Below are 20,078 nucleotides of genomic sequence, written 5' to 3'. Positions count from 1 at the left end.
CATGTTGTATTATTTAAAGTACAATAATTAATTTCAATCACTGATATTCAGTGTTTGGGTTGTTACTGCATTATGCTTTTTATTTTTCTTGAAATAATTATTTGGTTGGGACATAAAATACAGAAAAGGAAGCTGCACTTCTGCGCCATACTAGGTTGATAATTATTGGTAATCTGAGCTCATGTTACCAACAGAATAAACTCACTCACCCTCTAAAACAGCTGTTAGGACACTGGTGTCAATACCCAGTGACATGGGTAATAAAGAAACATTAATATTTTAATAAAAGTGTTTATTATTACTTTTACATCACATTAATTTTGGCCCAACAAGTTGCTCAATGGTCCAGTTTTTTTTAAAATAAGGTTTGGGTCTACAGCACTGAAGTCCACGCATTAATTAGATTTTTAACTCATTCATGTGCATTCTGTTTTCTTTTTCTTTCTTTTTTTCAAGTATATTTATTGACTTCTTTTTACAAACTGTATCGAACAGCTCAGCACAACATTGGTCTACTCTTTAGATAAGAATTCAAAACAGCAATACAATCCATAGGTGCAGTGTCTATAAGTCAATCAAGCAAAATGTTTGCAAGTGTTGAAGCCACAGTATTGTTTCAGAAACTGAGGTACGGAGTCCATATTTTAATGAGTCGTCCCTTTGTGGAGTGAATCAAACAGGTCAGGTATTCAAGAGGAAAACGCTCAATGATTATCTTGTGCCAGTTTGTCACTTATCCATGACAAAAAGGTGTCTTCCTCACAGCATATGCAAGAATATCCTACAATCTGCTAGAGCAACCAACAGTAGCATCTTGATGCGGGTGACCCAGAAGTAAAGAGACAGGATTCATACACAAAGCAACACCCATATTTTCCCATATCGTGTAGAATGTCTACCCATAATGCTTGAATTTTAGGACAGAGCCAGACACCATGTGTATGAGTTCCTACTGAGATTTTACATTTTATTTTGCAAGTGGTGCAGGATTTCTGCATTCTGTTTTCAAGTCTAATATATTTCCAGTAACACGTAAAGGCAGCACAAGAGGATGTGATTTTGTCTATGGATGACGTGACTGAAAAGTAAGGTGCTTTCATTTCTGGTGACTGTTTGGGTCCATTTATTCTCTTCTGGGACAAAATAATCACCTGGGACACATCTCATAACTCTATAGAACTCCATTCCCCTTATAGAAGAAAAAATAGCTGTGATGATAGAAATTACAAAAATAAAAAAAATATTAAAAAATATACATTATTAAAATTTATTAGAAAATTAATTTAAAAATAATTATAAACATAAAAATTATACATATTAAAGTAAGTCAAACGTTTTGACTAAATGTATCAAAATCATGAGATATTACCTCAAAACTTTTTTTTTTATTTGTTACTGGTATTTCCCACCCTGCCCCCCAGGGTAAATCAACATTTTGACAGTTTGCACTTCCAACAGCATTTAAAGGCAGCACGAGACCAGGGGAATGTCTCCATGGATACCAACAAATATGTTTTATTTTTATTTTTTTAAGAGGGTGGAGAACCGGAAGTAGGTAATCGAGCTGTCAGCTGTCAAACCGCTGATGTATTTTTCATTCATAGCTTGTAACTGTAGTTCGTGGAATGCGGTGAAATCCACCCTCCGTCGCCACGCTGTTTTTCTCTGATTGGTCAGAAGTCGCGAAGAGGCGGGACCACAGTTTGTGGGACATACCATTAACGTCTTATGTAGGGGGCGCAGGTTAAAGTTTAAGTAAAATAGACAGAATGGGTTGAACAGTGGTGACGATTTTTACTCGAGTAGATAATTAGGATTTAATATAAGATCCTACACGTTGTTTCTGTAGAATTTGGGGAGGTCTGTGTTTTCGGGTGAGACTCAGGTGGATTGCGACACCCCCGAGTCAGTGACAGCTATGAGAGAAGGAGCGTCAAGTTCGCCAAAGTCTGCCAGGATGACCGGAAACTGGGCGATTTGGCCTTAAAGATAAAAGCATGAATATTTAACCTCTACATGGTACAGTCTTAAATATCTGTTCAATTTAAAAATGTAAGAACTTTAGATATGACATAGAGATTACAATAATAACACAAAAGATGACATTGTGCAGCAGAGGAGGTTGATTTTAGATTTACAAGGTTGTTTACTTTTATTTTGTGTTTGGGTGATTGTAATTTATTTTAACTGTAATTAGATTTTGCTTTATTGCATGGCATATTTGTGTTGCATATTTTAATTTTCTAGTAGTAGGTATCAGATCCCCCTTTTTTATTCAAGACACACTAATATATATTTAGCAATGATAACGTAATTTGTTTTCTGAAGGATGTTGAAAAATGTGTGAAAACTATGTTCTAATTCGACTCACAAAAAGGCTATAAAGTGCTATATAACTGTATGTTTATGATATTTTTGTATTGTGTGATTTACATCTGGCTTTTTTGCTATTGCTGTATTTATATACTTTCCTCTGCTGATGTGCGAAATGTTATATTGAATAAAAATTCTGTTTTGAAATATACTGTTGACTCCAGTAGCCTTTGAAGAGATCTTACTAATGTCGTTTAGGCTATTTTTTAATGGGAAGCTTCAGAACCAGTCAGTAATAAATTAAAGAAATGAAAAAAAAACTGACTTAAGGTTTGGTTTAAGAACCTTTACTGGCCAAAACGTGCTTTAATTTTGAATCGCCGGACCGGATGTTGCTTACATCACGCTCTCTGACTTGACGCTTCTCGGCTCGACCGGAAACAAAACAAGGAATTCGGATTTGAACGATCTTACGTGTCATTCCCAGAGTCTGAGTGATTCAGAAATATACTGGAGATTTTTTGTGGACAAAATCCTCGTGAGTGAGTAAGTTTTCATCCTGTTTACTAACTTTCACACAGACTGAAAACAGCAGCAGGATGCTATCTAGTTAGCAGCTAAATAAAATGACTGTAAATCAAGTCAGCAGTAAGTTAGCTATCTTAGCTGAGCTAACATGAGTTAGCCACAATCACTGTGAGTTCATTTGTGTCAGAAAACATGAGCACAGTCTGTATTTATCTCTGGGATACAGTCTATACTGAAGAATGCCAGAATTCATTCATAAATTGAAGCACTTTGACTGTAAAGAAAGCACCGTATCACTGGGAAGCTAATGTGGCTAACTGAGCTGCTGCTGTAACTGCTTCACTCAGAAACACAATCCGGTTTATTCACAAATAGGGTTTCACATAACTTACAGGGGATTTGCTTTTTTGGCGCATAGACAAGAAAGATAAATACAGAATATAAATAATCACACTAAAGTAATTTAAAAAAAATACTTACACCAAAAATATGTATACAGTATAACTGTTTAAAATGAAAGAACCAAGAGAAATCTAAAAAAAAAAAAAACATTTGGGCGAATATATTCTGTAGTCTCTAATATAGTCTATATTCTTATGTGAAATGTATTCTATATTCTTTCATCAGTGTGCCCTCGTTTTATTGCTTGTGTAAGTCACTGTATTGTTAATACTATATAGACACCATATGGAAGTTAGTAACATGAGAGTACTGACTTCCTTACAGAATGAATGAACTCTTGTGATGAGGTGACACAGTGTCTAAGGAGGCCATGGTTTCTTTCTGTCATAGGATCACCTGTTTTTGTTCCAACTGTTGAATGAATGAATCATTACAGTTCTGCTCTGTGAAATAAGCGAATGTTTTGTCCAAAGTTATAAAGAAGTCGTTCACCAAACCCTAGGTGTTTTTGAACCCATGTCCTTTAATTCTCACAAACTCTGTCCCCCATCTACTAAAACCATATACAATGAAGTCTTACAACGTAAACATATGTCTCTTTATTGTTTTAAGATTTTATTTCTTAATTTCTTTTACAACACAAAAAAGTGCAGATATGCATGTCCAATTGTATGATGATTAAAATATCCACATATGCATTGAGGGTCAGAAATGGAGTCCATTCAACAAAGACCAAGAGAGGTCAAGAGAAGTCCAAGACAACGAAATCCTTGCATTTCAAAGCACAATATAATGCAGTACAGTGACACCTCTCCCTCCGAATATGTTTGATAAAGGATCCCCAGATCTTCAGAAAGTTTACAGAATATCTTTAAGATATAGACCACAATCCAGAGGTCTCATTTATAAAACAGTGAGTAGGATCCATACTTAAAATGCGCGTATGGCCAACTAATCTAAGCAAAAGACAATGATCCCTGTGTGCACAGATGCACTCAGGAACATTACCAATAGCCTGAAGAGAGTGGAAGGAGGACAGAATGTGAGTTGTGTAATTTAGGTGAAGTTGAGAATGAGGTTCACCTCTTGTTTTACTGTCCTGTAAATGAAAACATAAGGGATGTACTTTTCAGTATGACAACCTCTATCTGAGGGGAACCTTTTTTTGTGGCTGAATTTCTTTGCCAGGCCGGTGATAGAAGGCAGTGTTCTGTTTCTGGACTGAGTAGTTAAATAACATGTACTTTTGATTGTTATTGCAACGTCACTGTAACAGTGATCTTGTAAACCCATGAAGGTTGGACACGTGTAAGTGTGCATGACACAAATAAAAATAAAAATATTTGACAGTTTCTTCAATCAGGTTTCCACCTCACCATCTGCATCGCCAATTTTTCAAAGTTTCTCCCATCAAGTGTGTTTTTATAGATCACAACTTTTCCGTGGGAAGTGGCATACACCTCTTTCAGGACTCGTTTAGTGCGTACACAATGTTTATAAATGAGACCCCAGGTCATTTAATGCAAATCTGTCTCTTGACCCAAATATGGAGGCAAACTGACAGTGTTTAGGTCATCTCAGTAGCACCTGTCACAGGCCAAATTATGAACTTGCATGAACATGATGATGGGTTACAGATTAAAGTAAAGATCTGAATAAATAAGTGGAGGAACATAACACTCAGGCTCCCTTGGGATTGTTTATAATTTCCTCTAATGTCACTGTTTAGACAAACTTTTCATTTTTAGTCTTCCTACTTGCACAAACTGATAAATCTATTAACGGATTACAGGGGCAAACAATGATTGTGTAGTGACCCTTCCTGAGGGTTTGTTGTCACAGTGAGTCAGTCATCTCGGCACAATTAATGCTCGTCATATATTACTGTTACATCTGAGTCACATCTGATTTTGCAAAATGTTAACACCCAGCAATCAATGAAAAACCCAGGTGGTTCTGAAGGTATTTCCAATATCCTCATGTTGAGACTCTTTTAACCATGTGGGTGGAAAAATATTCCTTCTGTTGCACGATACAACATTTTTAACCAGATTCACAAATTGCAACTTTATTTCCTAATTTAAAGACATATGGTCACTGGAAATGCCCCGTGCTCTTATTTTGCAAAACACAAGCAAAAAAGATAACATGTAAATTTTGTATGACAATATAAACAACTTCAGTGTATACCAGTGTAAGTAGTAATAAAGTAAACATTAGTTCACAAGTGTTAACTACCTGTAACGTTGAGCAAACACAAAAATAAGACACCTGTTTGTCCTGTGCAACACGTTTGTCTTGCAGGTTGTTGCCTAATTAACATGTGAGCTGCTGGAGGACGTTGGCAGGAATTTAAACACTGAATGTGATCACTATGTTTTTCTTAACCCTCAAGGCAGCTGGTGGTTTCAGAGTCATGTGATCTTAAAATTGCTGATCCATCACAGAAACCAGCATGTCACATTTTATGTTACCGTATAGTGACTGTTTCCTCTGTCCTGTTCAGGCTGGTCGCTGTCTTGCCATTGATGAGCTGTGGTCACCCTGGTAACTGTTGCTAACGGCAGAAGCATGAAGGCTTTGATCCTTGTCGGGGGTTACGGGACCCGGTTGAGACCGCTGACCCTGAGCGTCCCCAAACCGCTGGTGGACTTCTGCAACAAGCCCATCCTGCTGCACCAGGTGGAGGCACTGGTGAAGGTACGGAGGAGGTGGAGCTGAAACTTTCACTAAGAGAAGTTTTAAAAGCCAACACACAGGGGGCTGTAACTTGATGTTGGAGTTTATTAAAGACAGTTGGTCTGTGTCTGTACGTGTGTGTGCAGGCCGGGGTGAACCATGTGATTCTGGCGGTGAGCTACATGTCAGAGCTGCTGGAGAGAGAGATGAGAGTCCAGGAGGAGAGAGTACGTACAGCCGTCTCACACTGACACAGTATTACAGCTGTGACACACATCACACCGAGGGTCACTACACAAATCACACAAAACATATCACGTCATGCAGGTAGTTTGTGTTTATCCTCTGATGTATGAGCTCTATCTCCAACACAATTGTCCCGGACAGCATCAAACAACATAACATTTTTTAAAAATTCAGCAACAACTCTTTCCAGCGTGGACACTTTTCTGCTGCTCTAAATGCCTTACTGTCAGTCTGTGATGTTCAGGATACATGGTACAGCACTTTCCCTGCTGTTGTCTGACAATCCATACTGCTTTTAATTAGTGAAAGTGAAGATTGCAGGTTACATTATCTTAAAGTCTAATCCCTACTTTCCCCTTTTTTTTCATCTTGATTTTTATTAGTTTTTACAAAAATAAAAGACCAGACAAAAACCAATAACAGACAAAATCAATAACAGGCAGGGACATCGTAGGCAAAGGTGAAATGCCCAACATTGAGCAAAACAGCAAATAAGAGTTAAAGCTATACTGCAGTGTCACTGACAGCGGGTCCTCCATGTCCATGATCATCTCTCAAGACCACCCCATGATCCCCAACCTTGACCCCTGGAAATCCAGAGCCCCTCCAGACGTAAAAAAGCAGATTCATATAATTGCAAAGGAAACGTTTTGAGGTTTTGATCTTTTGGTTGTACAAAAACATTTAACTCATCAGCTCTGAAAGTTGTGATGAACATTTTCACTGTTTTCTAAAGTCTTAAATCATAGATCAATCAGCAATGTAGATAATCGTTAGTTGCAATTCAAGTGGTTCGTACTTAGTTATATACATTTAGAAATGTGTTGGTGTCAGTTGTGCAATATAAAACACTTTTTATTAAACTCAGGACTCAGAGTGACGTGGGTTTGTAACTCTGGTAAATCTCACCTCCTGGCAGTTTGTTTATGCACATTTTTATCAACTCTGATATATTTTGAGTGTCCCAGAAATGATTATTGTGCTCAGTCTGCAGTATCCTGAATGTTTCTGTGTTCTCTCCTTAGCTTGGGATTCGTATCTCTCTGTCTCATGAGAAGGAGCCTCTGGGAACAGGTGAGTTTCTCGTCACAACAGACAGGAAACTGTCTCTGCTCCGCTACAACAAAGCACATTTTAAGTGTCAAGTGATTGAAATGGTGAGAGTTGGAAAAACACTTTTTAACTACAGTGTAATATCGTGCTGAGGGGTAATCCTCTATCACATTGTAATTATAAGTGTAACTGTGGTAATTTTTTTGGGATATTCAACCGCAAGAAATCAGATAAAAGAACTAGTCTGTCTGATTTTAGCTCATTAAATTTGCATATTCCATCAAACTGAAGCAAAATATTTCAAGATCCATTAGGCCAGAAAATTTGATTTTATCAATAAAAATGAGAAATTAACGTGTGTGTGTTCGGTGTGTTTGTGTACAGCGGGCCCTCTGGCGCTGGCTCGAGAGCTGCTGAACGTTGACAACGAGCCGTTCTTCGTCCTCAACTCAGATGTCATCTGTGATTTTCCCTTCAAAGACCTGCTGCAGTTCCACCACAACCACGGCAAGGAGGGAACCATTGTGGTGAGACAGACAGAGACAGCACAAAGTGTTTGTTTTTTTAGAGTACATCTGTCCAGCTTTAGAATAACAACATAACTGAATGTCCAGTCAAATATACTTTTGATATAAGACCGGCTATTCAAAGCTGCTGGATGTGTGTGCGTGTGTGTGTGAAGGTAACTCGGGTGGAGGAGCCCTCTAAGTACGGTGTAGTGGTGTTTGACGCGGACAGCGGCAGGATACATCGCTTCGTCGAGAAACCGCAGGTGTTTGTCTCCAACAAGATCAACGCCGGCATGTACATCTTCAATCCCAGCATGCTCAGCAGAATCCAGGTGAGTCTCACAAAAACACAGACACACAAACACACAACCACACTGCCTCATAAGTTGGAAGTTTAACCTCAAAACTCTTGTGCGTTCACTGACATTTCTACACACTGATACTTCCTACTGGTGTTTAATTATGTGTTTGTGTGTGACTTATTGCGTGTGTGCAGCTGAGACCAACATCCATAGAGAAAGAGATATTTCCTGTCATGGCAGAGGAGGGACAGCTGTACACCATGGAGCTACAGGGTAACTATTACTACTACTTACTACTACTGCAGTACTATAACACAATCTGTAACAGGTCTTTATTTGTAGCTGCAGCTAACAAATATTTTCATTGCCAGTGTTGTGTTGCCCGGTCAGAGCCAACCTAGCTGTTCCCCCTGTTACCAGTCTTTATGCTAAGCTAAGTTAGCCAGCTGCTGCTCATTGCCTCATATTTAGCATACAGACATGAAAGTGGTATCAATCTCCTTGTCTAACTTTAACAAGAAAGCAAACAGGTGGTGATTTATTTTCTTAATGTAAGAAACACAATGATAATGGATCATATTGTGGGAAGTTGACCTGTGTGCTCGCTCTGGTCTCACAGCTCACAGCTCCACCAGACGTAAGTGTTTGGGCTTTTCTTCACACCTGAACTCATGTAGTTCTGGAGAGGGATCATTTGTAGAGAAGCACCGATACCAATAAAACGTCTGGAGGAAGACTGTCTCCAGATAGCTAATTCAGTCTTTATCCACAGACAGCCTGGATTCTGTCGTGATCAGAATCAGCCATAATCCCAATCAGTAGAGGGAATCTGGAATCGGTGCATCTCTCTGTCCTCATCCCTCTCTGTGGAAACATCTAGCTGAGCAGTTAAACCTCCCTCCCATCCTGTAGTCCAGACGGGTGGACTGGTCCGAGTCACTGACTCTGGTCCGAGTCACTGACTCTGGTCCAGGTCGTAGTGGCTTTGTTTTGCTCAGAAAACTTTGTTAAACTGTGAGAGTGACAGAAGCTTCTTGTGATTTCCTGCAGAAGATTTACTGAACTATAAACACACAATGAAGCGGTTCATCAGCCTGGCTTCAAATTAATCTGGATTCAGATAAACAAGTCCTTAACCTTAAACCTGCAGGCTGTTTCAGATTCTTAACCATATGAAGACAAGTTTAAGTTAACATGACATGTTAATTTCTTCAGATCACATGACTTCTTCTTAGAGGAATTATTTAATTTCCATGATAAAGACACTCCTACATGGGCTTAAAAAACAAAATGAAATAAACTAATAACAGATACATTTGGAGGTTTTAGATTTATAGTCTGATTCAAGGCAGCTGTGGAGGTCAGTGTCTGCTGCTCATGTGGCCTCAGTACCCCACCTGCTGCAGATCACAATGAAACTTCTGATTTTGTGACCTTGTTTCCATGGTAACTAACTACCCTCACTGTCTGTATCACTGTATGGTGTTTGTCTGCCTGTCTGTCCGTCTGTTTGTCTGTCTGTAGGTTTCTGGATGGACATCGGTCAGCCCAAAGACTTCCTGACAGGAATGTGTATGTACCTTCAGTCACTACGACAACACGCTCCCGAGAGGCTACGCACGGGGCCTGGTTTCCTAGGCAACGTTCTGGTGGTGAGTTCATCTCCTTGCAGCTTCATGTCAATTAAAGAATCGTGCTCAGTGATAACCCTCCATCCTCCTGACTTCCCTCTGCAGGACCCGACGGCACAGATTGGGGAAAACTGCACCATCGGCCCCAATGTCACCATCGGTGCTGGCGTGATTGTGGAGGACGGTGTGAGGATAAAACGCTGCACGGTGCTGAAGGGAGCGCGGGTTCGATCGCACTCCTGGCTGGAGAGCTGCATCGTGGGGTGGAGCTCCTCTGTCGGCCAGTGGGTGAGTGGAGGACGGAGGTCACAAAAGCTTTTCAAAGTAAAGATGGTGTCTGATTTATGTGTTTATGTGGAACTGAACACATTTACACTGACAGTTGTAGTTGAAGTGTATTGTTGGATTAGTTGATAACAGCACAGATGTGGATTTTTTTTAATCAAGAATATTATTATTCAGTTTTAACAGGATTACATAAAGCATGTTTACAACAGGTATCAAACTTAAAGCTTATATATGATGGGGAACAAAGCTTGAAATCAAATCACAATCCTTCCCATTCCCTAACCCGAAAAATAACAGCTGGAATATTTTCAGTAGGACAGTCCTCCATCTCCTGCATGGTGCAAAAAATGACAGATGAGCTGGATATCCTGGAGAGAGTTTTTGGCAAAAGCTCTCAAAGAATTAAAATCGTTTATATACATGAGAGTGTTATACCTAGGTTTACATGAGGTGCCACCACGGTAATGCCGGCTTATTTAACTGTGTATATAAGCCAAGATCTACCATTTAGAATTTAAAAAGTGTTAGGATAAAATGAAACACACTCATCTCCTTCCTAAACCCGCCCAATAGACACACAGCAGATCTCAGGCAGCAGGTCAATATAGTCAGCCCCTCCACCAGGATGTTGGGATGTCACAACAATTAACCCAAATTCAACCAATCCTTGTAAATTCTGTGGCACCTGTCTAGTCATCCAACCACTCAAACCCCTTTTTACACTACGGGTCACAGTCACCCATTCACACACACATTCATATACTGGTGGCTGAGGCTACCATACAAGGTGCCACCTGCTACGCACACTCACACACCGATAGAACAGCATCCAGGAACAAATTGGGGTTCAGTATTTTGCTCAAGGATACTTCGACATGCAGACTGGAGGAGCCAGCAACTGAACCGCTGATCTTCCAATTATTGGACATCCACATCTGTTGCATGTGCTGAACGAGTCAAAGAATTATGCATTGTTAGTGGTAACGTTAGTGTCTTATAAATTAAAAATTCAGAACAGGGTTTATTCTCACTGGAAGGTTGGCCTCAATATTTAAGAATTATACAAAAAAAATGCAGCAATTTTCACTTGCTCCCTCGGTTTCTTTGCGAAAAATGGTTGATTGGGGTTATGACACTTGAGCTTTGTTGCAACATGAACAAATTATATCAGATATTGCTTTTTTCTCTCCCTGTCTTATCTCATATTGGAAATATACAGAGTAGATACCTGATAGGATTGTTGTCTGGTGTGGTGATGACGTCTGTGTTAAACTGTGTCGCCAGGTTCGTATGGAGAACGTGACAGTGTTGGGGGAGGATGTGATCGTGAATGACGAGCTTTACCTGAACGGTGCCAACGTCCTGCCTCACAAATCCATCAACGAGTCGGTCCCAGAGCCACGAATCATCATGTAGCATCGGGTGGAGGAAAAAAGCCTGGCGCCTTTTTATATGAACTTGACTAAACACCCAAACTGTGCCAGAGAGAGAGAGGAGCAGATGGGTGGAGGAAAGGAGGAGGAAAAGAGGAGGAAAGAGAAGGTGTTTTTCTTTTTTCTTATTAATTTGGACTCGTTTTTAGCCCTGCTTGGCTGAACCGTCCATCATTCAAAATGATGGCGTAAGCATGAGCTGTCAAAAGGCTGCCCGACCTGTCAGGAAGGTTTATACGTCTGTCAGAGCTGCAGGTAAAACATCAAAGGCTAATGTCCTGAATGTGTCGGGTGGTAAATGTCTCGTATAAACACTGCGTTAATGGAGAAAGGGTTAGAGGGAGGGGAGTTTTCTGTCAGATGGTGAAGGGACTAATGTGGAGTGTATTCAGGTGGGTGGGGCGGATTACAGAGCGATACGAACACCACTGTTTAGATTCACTATGCATTTACATTTCCTGGACAGCTGCAGAGCATTGTGAACAGGCACTGAAGGATCATTCTAAATGTTTTTCTGCTGGAGCAGAGTCTGAAATCATAACTGACGACGCTAGGATTTCTGATCTGACAGATTTAAGTAAATGCAGTATGTGGTTATGGTTAGTCAATGATTATAGTTAAAGCTGCATCAATTAATTAACTCATGGCCTCTTGTGGGCAGCAGAGCAAATTGTAACATAGCATCTAACACATTGTTTTAAGTTGTTACGGCAAATGTTTTAACAAAGACTTGGTTATTTACACATCCAGCAGACACAGAGGATCATGATCATCCATGTGGAGTCATGTTTGTGTCCACCTGATGAATGTAATTTGATCATTTTTTATATGAAGATATTGATTAGTGCAGCTTTAATCAGTTGTAGAGTAGGTATCGAGTATGTATCCAATTGCCTTGGTGAACTGCTCTTTCTTTTTATCATGAAAACTGTGCGCTTCAGTACCAAACCAGTTACTGCTCTGTAAAAAGTGAACAAAATGTAGTTTTTTATTATTCAAAAACTGCAGAGTATCAAGTATATTTACAAATATCTGAGTCAGGCTGCATCTGGACATTCTGCTTTGAAATAATATATTTTTCAGTCACGTTTAAGTGTGTCTCAAGAGTACCTGAACGCCCCCTGAAGATCTTGTTTTGCTGACCTCTAGTGGTTTAACCTCTCCCCTTGCTACAGTGACATACAGGTATACTCCAGTACACTGTGACATCATTTTTGGTTGTGGTTACAGGTGCAGGAGAAGTTAAACAGGCTTGTAACTTTCAGTCAGAAGAGGCAGTGAAACGCTGCTTCTTAGCTCGAACACTCAGCTTGTGGTGCTCAGAGTGCCAAAAAAATACATTAGAAAAACTCAACCTCAACCTTTGTTGTGAAGAAGATGTAGTAGAAACTATTTCTTTATACCAACTACACCCACCAGCTTTATCACTGCACAGACGGAAGCGTGCATCTACTGCTAGCTCACCTAGCAATACTGAGCTAGCTACAACATTACAGCCAGGCCCCCATGACTGCCACTCAGCCTTGCAGCAATTTTTCCCAGTGGCCACTCGCAGTATTGCAGCTGACACCTCGAGCTGCAAACAAGGTCAATTATGACTCTTTCTATTCTGAATTTTTGACCCGTGGTGGTTAAATATTTGTAAAACTTTCCTCAAGCCAATAAAAGGGATGTAAAAATCTGTGACGCCATCACACTGTAACGTCTATGAGCCGAGCGGGAACTAGTGGACGTGACTAGCCGGAGAAACACTACTGCACATAGTCAGTGGGCCACATACCACGGAAGTAAACCTGTAAGCTTCGAAAAAAATTTTGGCGTATGCGCCAGGCGAGCAACTACTGGAATCCAGTATGCAGTTATTATTAAAATCTATGGTTACGACTCAGCTGGGGAGGATGTCATTAATGTTTACATCACGTGCTGTCCTGAACACGAGCCTCTCGTCCATGAGTAGATGCCCGCTTCCTTCTGCGCTGTGTTACAGTTGGAGGATGCAGTTTGGTAGACAGAAAACAGTTCCTTGCAAACAATAGTTCATCCCTGCTGAGTTTTTCAGATGTATTTTTTACGGTGCTTTGAGCACCACAAGCCGAGTGTCATCTAGCTCCATTATATTGGCGAGAACGCAGACATCTCTGCAGCTGATATCTCCAACAATCTAGACTGATAAATAGCACCTCGGGTTAAGAGGAGAAATATGTATTTTTAATTCTGGGGGTAAACTGTCCCTTCAGGGTCATGTTGTTCCCTAAATGTAAAGTGTATATTCTCTGTACGGTGGCCATCTCAGGACATTTCTAACTCAGCTTGTGAAACTCAGCTCAGCTTTCATTAGTCCCGGCTGTACTTTGTCATCCTCAACTGTTAATCAGTTAGCTACAGATAGCATGTTAGCATGCTAATGATACCATGTAATGTTTAGCCTGTTAGCATGCTAGGTAGAACTGACCCTCGTGCTACCTCTTTATGGTTAAAGCTCATAATTGAAAGGTGATAAACATGCCAGCGTTTAGCATGTTGTGTTAGCATTCATTTCAAGCTGAATCTGATGGAAGACAACTGTCTTGTTAGTGACGCTGGATGAAAAGTCAAAATCATCAGGATTTATCCTTTTGGGGACCAGGAATTTCTGAATCAAATTTCATGTCAATCAGTCTGATAGCTGCTAAGACATCTCGCTCTTCACCAAAACGTTGGGCCGGCAGAGTGAGTCATTTTGTAGAATTTAACACCAGACGTTTTGCACTGGGTATATTAATGAACATAGAGGGAAGAGCCTGAGACGGATTTCGCTCCTCCTGCTCAAATAAAGGGGATAGATTAACCTCGCCTCTTGATATCTGTCATCCTTGTTGTGTTATTGTAACATTCAACAAGGTCAGTGTTAAATCCACCTGATGCAGTAAAATCAATTATTAAATCTCAAGAGTTGGATGTTTCTGGAGCTTCCTGTGTCACCACAGGTGTCCATGTTTGTGTCACCTCAGTAGCTCAGATGTCCGACGATTGACTTATCGTTACTGACCGTGAACACGTGCAGCAGGTGATGTCTGTCTGTCTGTCTGTCCAGACACTCAGAGCTGATCTCTGAGCAGTGGTTCCATGTTGTTATGCAGTTAGTGATACAGTATGTGAAGACTTTGACTGGGTCTAAATGAATGAAGTCAATTCTTGTAATGAAGTCTTTTTTTAAAGAGAATAATATAATCTACTGACCACATTCACACCTCGTCTCGTTTTCTTTATGTTGAAGTGTCTTTTCTGTAACCGCTTATCCTGTTGGGGGTCACGGGGGGGCTGGAGCCTATCCCATCTGACATTGGGTGGGTGAGAGGCAGGGTACACCCTGGACAGGTCACTAGACTATCACACGGCTGACACATAGAGACAGGCAACTCACATTCACCCATACGGACAATTTAGAGTCACCAATTAACCTGCATGTCTTTGGACTGTGAGAGGAAGTCGGAGTGACACGGGGAGAAAATGCAAAGTCCACACAGAAGGGCTCCCCCACCCTGGGTTCAAACCTTGCTGTAAGGCGACTAATATTTTTACTCTACACTGTAGTACTCTGAAAACAATTGCATGATGTCGTCCGTGACTCTGGAGAAGAAAATAACCCTGATGACATTGTAGTGATGTCATCAGGGTAATCTCAGGTTTAATTTGGAGACTACAAACGTATAACATAAAGTCTAAGTTACAAACTGGAGGTGTGGAGTGTGAAAGTTGCTCAAGTTTACCAAGCAGGGAGCTTCTTATAAAGATGCTATAGAGTTGCATTGTGAGAAATGTAGGATCCAGTGTTTTCAGAGCGTTATTATTAAGATATCTGCTGATCTGGTTACAGCAGTTATTTGTGAGTTTTATTTTAAAAATAGCCAACAGTTTATAAGATTATAAGAGTAAAATGATTTTATGTCGTGTTAGTTGTTTTTTTTTTGAGAGGAAATGGTCCTCATAAAGTCATCTTGTACCTCAGTCTTTATCCTCTTTCAATTGTTGTCTCATCTCCTCTGTAATGTTTTTATTCTGTCGAAGCTGAGATAAAAAAACTAGTTATGAAACCTTTTTTATGAAGATCATGAATTGCAGACAGTCGTTATCTCAAGATGAGACAATAATCTGATCATCAGAAAACAATGTTTGACACAAAACTAAACATGAGCAAATATTTACTTTAAGATAATTTAGGATGTGATCTAAATGTAACAGGCCACAAAAATATTCTCAACAACCAAAGATACTCTCAGCTTCTCTACTTTTCTTTGGTGGCATATAAGCAACACATCGTAATATTACAACTTAATTTTAGAAATATTTGAGACCTTTTTTTTGCTAAACATGATGGCTTTTTCTTTGTAATATGACCTTATTTTATTAATGGTGGGACTTTATTCTCAAAATATTAATAATAAAATAAGTAATAAATGATGAAATTATTTTTTGAAATATAATGATTTCAATGTCCACACATTCTGACTTTTTCTTGCTTGACTTTATTCTCAAAATGTTTCAATTTTTGCTCAAAATCTCTGGACACATTTTAATCTGATTCCATATTCCTCCACCCAAAAAAAGACAATTAAAGTAAATGATAAATCAAAGATTAAAACAAACAAACAAAACAAAAATCACAGTTGTATTAATATGTGTTTTAAGTCACGATTAAAATAATTCAAAGACAGTGTCTCCATTATGACAGAATTTATACACTCTTAGAAAAAAGGGTTCTTCTTGAAGAGCTCAGGTTCTAACCAGAACCGTTTGCCTTAGAGAACTCTCTTTAGAAGAAAGGATTCTTTGAAGACCCAGGCACACCAAACCGACTTCAAAATACTAGCAGCAACGAAAGCCAACTGTTGCATTGCCTCACGTCGCCTGTGTCTTGGCCAAAATGTTGTGCATGCACACACTGCAGAGACTACAGCTGACAGTCAACAAGCACGTATGTTCTGCGCCTGCGTGAGAGGAAATAACACTCTACATCAGCAGACGACAGTCGTCTGTAATCGTCATTCAAAGAGGGAAACATACATATACGTAGACATACATATACATATGCTTCTGCTTTTTAATGATTGTAACAGTGAAACAAAGACCGACCCTGCTGTACAGGAACCAGTGAAGGGAAGCAGGGAAACTTTGCTGATATTCAACCAGCTGTGTGTCATCACATTGTGCGCAGATGACACACAGCTGGTTCAATATCAGCAAGGTTTCCCTTTATATTCATTGTCTTCTGTGACGATCAGCAGTGATGTGGTGGTTCATTTTTACACTGTGATCTGTAGCCTATAGTTCGGCTTTAGCTTCTAACTCCATGCTCCATGTTTACTCTGACAGCTTGTTGGACCATCACAAAGGGGCGGGGCTTAATGAAAGGTCAATTAGCAGCAACACTCCTCCATCACTGATTCGACATGTTGAATCGGTCAAATAAAATTTTTTTTAAAAAGCCAATGAGGGGCAACGTCCCAACATTGACCAATAGCCGACTGTCGGCTGGGTGTGTCAGGGCCTTAAGAGCTATTTGTAAAACTAATGTTTCTATTAAGAACCTATTGCATTCAAAGACCTTTTTGGTAGACAGAGGGATTATTGAAAGCACAGGTTTAAAAAGGTTTACCTATGTATCAAATAGTATTTTCAAATCAAGATGTATTTGGAGTCACCTTGATCAATTCAATTTACTTGTGTTTTGCCATATATTGGTCACAATTCATTACTTCCAAAATTGAAGACATATATACATATATACATATATATATATGTGTGTGTGTGTGTATATATATATATATATATATATATATTTCGTATTGAATGAGCTCTAGGATATGCATACTTCAAGCATTTTGCCTATTGTAACCTTAATATCAACATAGAACTTAATCATAATCATTCTGTCTCCTCCACAAGTATTATTATCACAGTCTTCTTGGAAATCAGAAAAACAAAAGCAACTCCAGTGACAACATTCATGAAAATTAGCCTTTTTTTCATTTAACCCAATCAATAATCAATAATTTCCTAACTAGCTCAGATTGTCCCAACAACATGGTCCTTATGTTCCTGAAACACTGACACCCCTCTGTTCATTCACGTACAGCATGCTACATTTAAAAAAAATTATGCCATGGGCTGTGTGACACAGACCTTCACAGGTAATATCTTCAGTGGGGATTCATTCAGTGTGCCAAAGTGTGGGAACACCCTCTCAGTGAATGTGTGTTTGAAGGTGTGTATGTGTGTGTTAGTATCAAGATCATAGAATGACAGTTTCCCTTTGTCAAAGTCCAAATGAACTCTGACCCTCTGGAGCTTCTTGTTGACTGAGAGAACCTTAGTAAACAGTGGTGGAGAGGCTGCTTCGCATTTTCCACCAGAGAAATAAATTTCCCAGTATCCACTCACCATTTCTCCCTTCTTTCGAACAGACTCCTTTATCACACCTAGGCCCCAGAATTTGTCATTTATAGCCTCAACATCCCAGCTGTGAATGCCAGAGTTAAAGCCCTCTGAGCCCAGGAGAACACGATAATGATCATACCTCTCTGGATTGTCAGGAAGCTTCTGTTTCGCTCCAAATCTCACACTGGTCAGATCTTCAGACAGGATGAGTTCTGGATAAGCAGTGTTTGGATCCAGAATCACAGGAGTGTAGGAGACCATGTCCTTCATCTTGTTCCAGATGTTGAAGATCAGGTTGCCCAGGTGTTTGGCCTCATCTATGAGAGCTCCTGAGACCAGCTGTGGATCATCCAGCAGGGGGCGCTGCTGGACTCTTTCCACTGCAGCCTTGTAGTTCTGCAGGAATGAGACGTCTTCAGCTCTCAGCTCCTCCTCTGTGGTTCTGATTGTGTCTGAAAGAGCTGCTATCTCTCTGCTCAGAGCCTCAATCTTCTCCTTCATCATCTGACTCTTCTGCCCCTCTTCATCCCTCAGAGCAGAGATCCTGGCCTCCTCTTCCTCTTGTAGAAACTGGTGAAGCTTCTTAAACTGCTCCTTAATCAGCCTCTCTGTGTGTCGGGTCTGAACCTTAATGTGTTCTGCTGTTTGGTCACAGTTCCCTTTAACTTGTTCAAACAGCTTCAGTTTCTGCTGTAAGGGCTTCAGAGATTTCTGCAGCTCCTCTTTGTGATCCTGTGCAGCTTCATCGATGGGTCTGAATCTGTGGTTGTTGTGTGTTTTTGAATCTCTGCAGACGAGACACACTGGCTGCTGATGGTCCAGACAGAAGAGTTTGAGTTTCTCAGAGTGCAGACTGCAGAGAGTCTCTGAACCTCCCTGATCTCTCTCCAGTAAAAAGGCCTCACACAGGTTCTTTAACGCCAAACTAATGGGTGGTTCTTCCTTCGATGACCTTCTCTTACAAACCGGACACTCACGTGTTGGTCTCCCCCTCCACCAGCTCTGCACACAGTCTTTACAGAAGCTGTGGCTACATGACAGGACAACAGGATCTTTAAAGATTTCATGGCAGACAGGACAGGAGAGATCCTCCTCTGGTCGGGAAGCCATTTTTCTATAAGTGAGGTTAAAGACAGCACACAGCCAGGAGCGTCGACCTGTCAAAACAAGTTTAAAGTTTTACTTTCACTTTGAGTCGTAGCTCGTAGCTCTAACAAAACTCCTGTTTATAATGTGAAATCAGCAGTAAGATTTAGTAGACAGTAGGCTATTCATGTTCTTCAGTAGTCCCAGACTTACCAATATTTCCTCCTGTCTGTCAAGGCGGTGAAAAAGACGGGAAATAACGGCGTCATGTTGGATACAACACATGCGCAGTGATATCTGGTCGGATGATTAGTTCCAGTGGCGTAAAGAAGTTTGGACGGGCCTCAGTGCAGACTAATTCATGCACTAAATTATTCATGCATTATTCATGCATATCTGACAAAAATATCAAAGACAGTAAGAAATTAATCATTTAATTGAATAGGTTTTTTTTAATAGTGTATTCATATTTTTTATAGCTTATTTAGAAAAAGCATATAATTTTGTTTTAAGCCTAGTTCAGACCAAAGATTTGCAATGAGATGAAACCTTTTTACATTGCAGAGAAAAGTTGCAGTGGCGTGAGCTGACCATCTGAGCTCAACTCAAGCCAGCTGATGGTTTCACATGCAACTCTGCTGGTCAAATCACTGGCGGCTGGTTTTAGAAGGCTGGTCACCTGTTTCTACAGCCAGTTGGCCTGTAGTGAAGTCTGCTGGTTGAGTCAAAATAACCACAGCTGCATCTCAGCCTCTGCTGGACAGAGCCGTGATCTGTTTGTAGACTAATAACAAGGAAAACAAACACGCACATTTACATAGAAAACATCAGTAAGGATCATATAATGTATGTTTTTTAATCTGATTAAATGATTCTACAGTCAAAGTTGAAACAATGAAGATATAATGGATAAAGATTAACTAGACTATACTAAAATGTGATTTGCAGTGCCGCCCCATTGAAAGAACTGACACCAAAGTCAGGCTACTCGAATGCTGTCACCAGTGTCAAGACCTTTTCTTCCTTTAAAGTTTGCCTGCCTAAAACCCCAACATGAGTTAGCACTTTACCACTCACGGTTCCCTCGTCTCAGTTTCAATAGGTTTTTTGAAGGTCTGTGGTTAACACAAACACACGAGACTCTCATAAATGAGACTACAGGACGTCATCACGTCACGCCAAACACACCTT

General features: G+C 40.1%; 2 protein-coding genes across 4 annotated transcripts; one reads left to right on the top strand and one right to left on the bottom strand.

Moving 5' to 3' along the window:
• Positions 1–2,739: 2,739 nt before the first annotated feature.
• gmppb (GDP-mannose pyrophosphorylase B) lies at positions 2,740–14,607 on the top strand. 3 transcript variants are annotated; one of them, XM_050037465.1, is made up of 10 exons: positions 2,740–2,859; positions 5,750–5,943; positions 6,069–6,149; positions 7,194–7,242; positions 7,606–7,748; positions 7,904–8,062; positions 8,227–8,305; positions 9,557–9,684; positions 9,769–9,951; positions 11,236–14,607. In XM_050037465.1, the coding sequence occupies exons 2-10, from the start codon at positions 5,815–5,817 to the stop codon at positions 11,365–11,367; spliced, it is 1,083 nt and encodes a 360-aa protein (XP_049893422.1). In that variant the 5' UTR covers positions 2,740–2,859; positions 5,750–5,814; the 3' UTR covers positions 11,368–14,607. The 3 variants fall into 3 exon arrangements, with proteins under 3 accessions (XP_049893422.1, XP_049893423.1, XP_049893424.1); XM_050037466.1 differs by having other exon boundaries at positions 2,752–2,855; XM_050037467.1 differs by having other exon boundaries at positions 2,788–2,851.
• LOC126385638 (nuclear factor 7, ovary-like) lies at positions 13,436–19,440 on the bottom strand. The gene is made up of 2 exons (XM_050037464.1): positions 19,101–19,440; positions 13,436–18,958 (listed from the first exon to the last, which is right to left on the bottom strand). Exon 2 carries the CDS (start codon positions 18,909–18,911, stop codon positions 17,520–17,522), a length of 1,392 nt encoding a protein of 463 aa, XP_049893421.1. The 5' UTR covers positions 18,912–18,958; positions 19,101–19,440; the 3' UTR covers positions 13,436–17,519.
• Positions 19,441–20,078: the final 638 nt, after the last annotated feature.

The sequence above is a fragment of the Epinephelus moara genome, chromosome 24 (assembly GCF_006386435.1).
Source record: "Epinephelus moara isolate mb chromosome 24, YSFRI_EMoa_1.0, whole genome shotgun sequence".
Classification (NCBI taxonomy): Eukaryota; Metazoa; Chordata; class Actinopteri; order Perciformes; family Serranidae; genus Epinephelus; species Epinephelus moara.
This window is presented reverse-complemented; position numbering and strand designations above follow the sequence as displayed.

What these genes read in the sequence shown, in the direction of transcription:
- LOC126385638 (XM_050037464.1), bottom strand. Translation starts at nt 18,911, where the DNA reads ATGGCTTCCCGACCAGAGGAGGATCTCTCCTGTCCTGTCTGCCATGAA.
- gmppb (XM_050037465.1), top strand. Translation starts at nt 5,815, where the DNA reads ATGAAGGCTTTGATCCTTGTCGGGGGTTACGGGACCCGGTTGAGACCG. An exon ending in GCAAGGAGGGAACCATTGTG is followed by an intron (nt 7,749 to 7,903) that starts GTGAGACAGACA and finishes GTGTGTGTGAAG; the next exon opens with GTAACTCGGGTGGAGGAGCC. An exon ending in GCTCCTCTGTCGGCCAGTGG is followed by an intron (nt 9,952 to 11,235) that starts GTGAGTGGAGGA and finishes CTGTGTCGCCAG; the next exon opens with GTTCGTATGGAGAACGTGAC.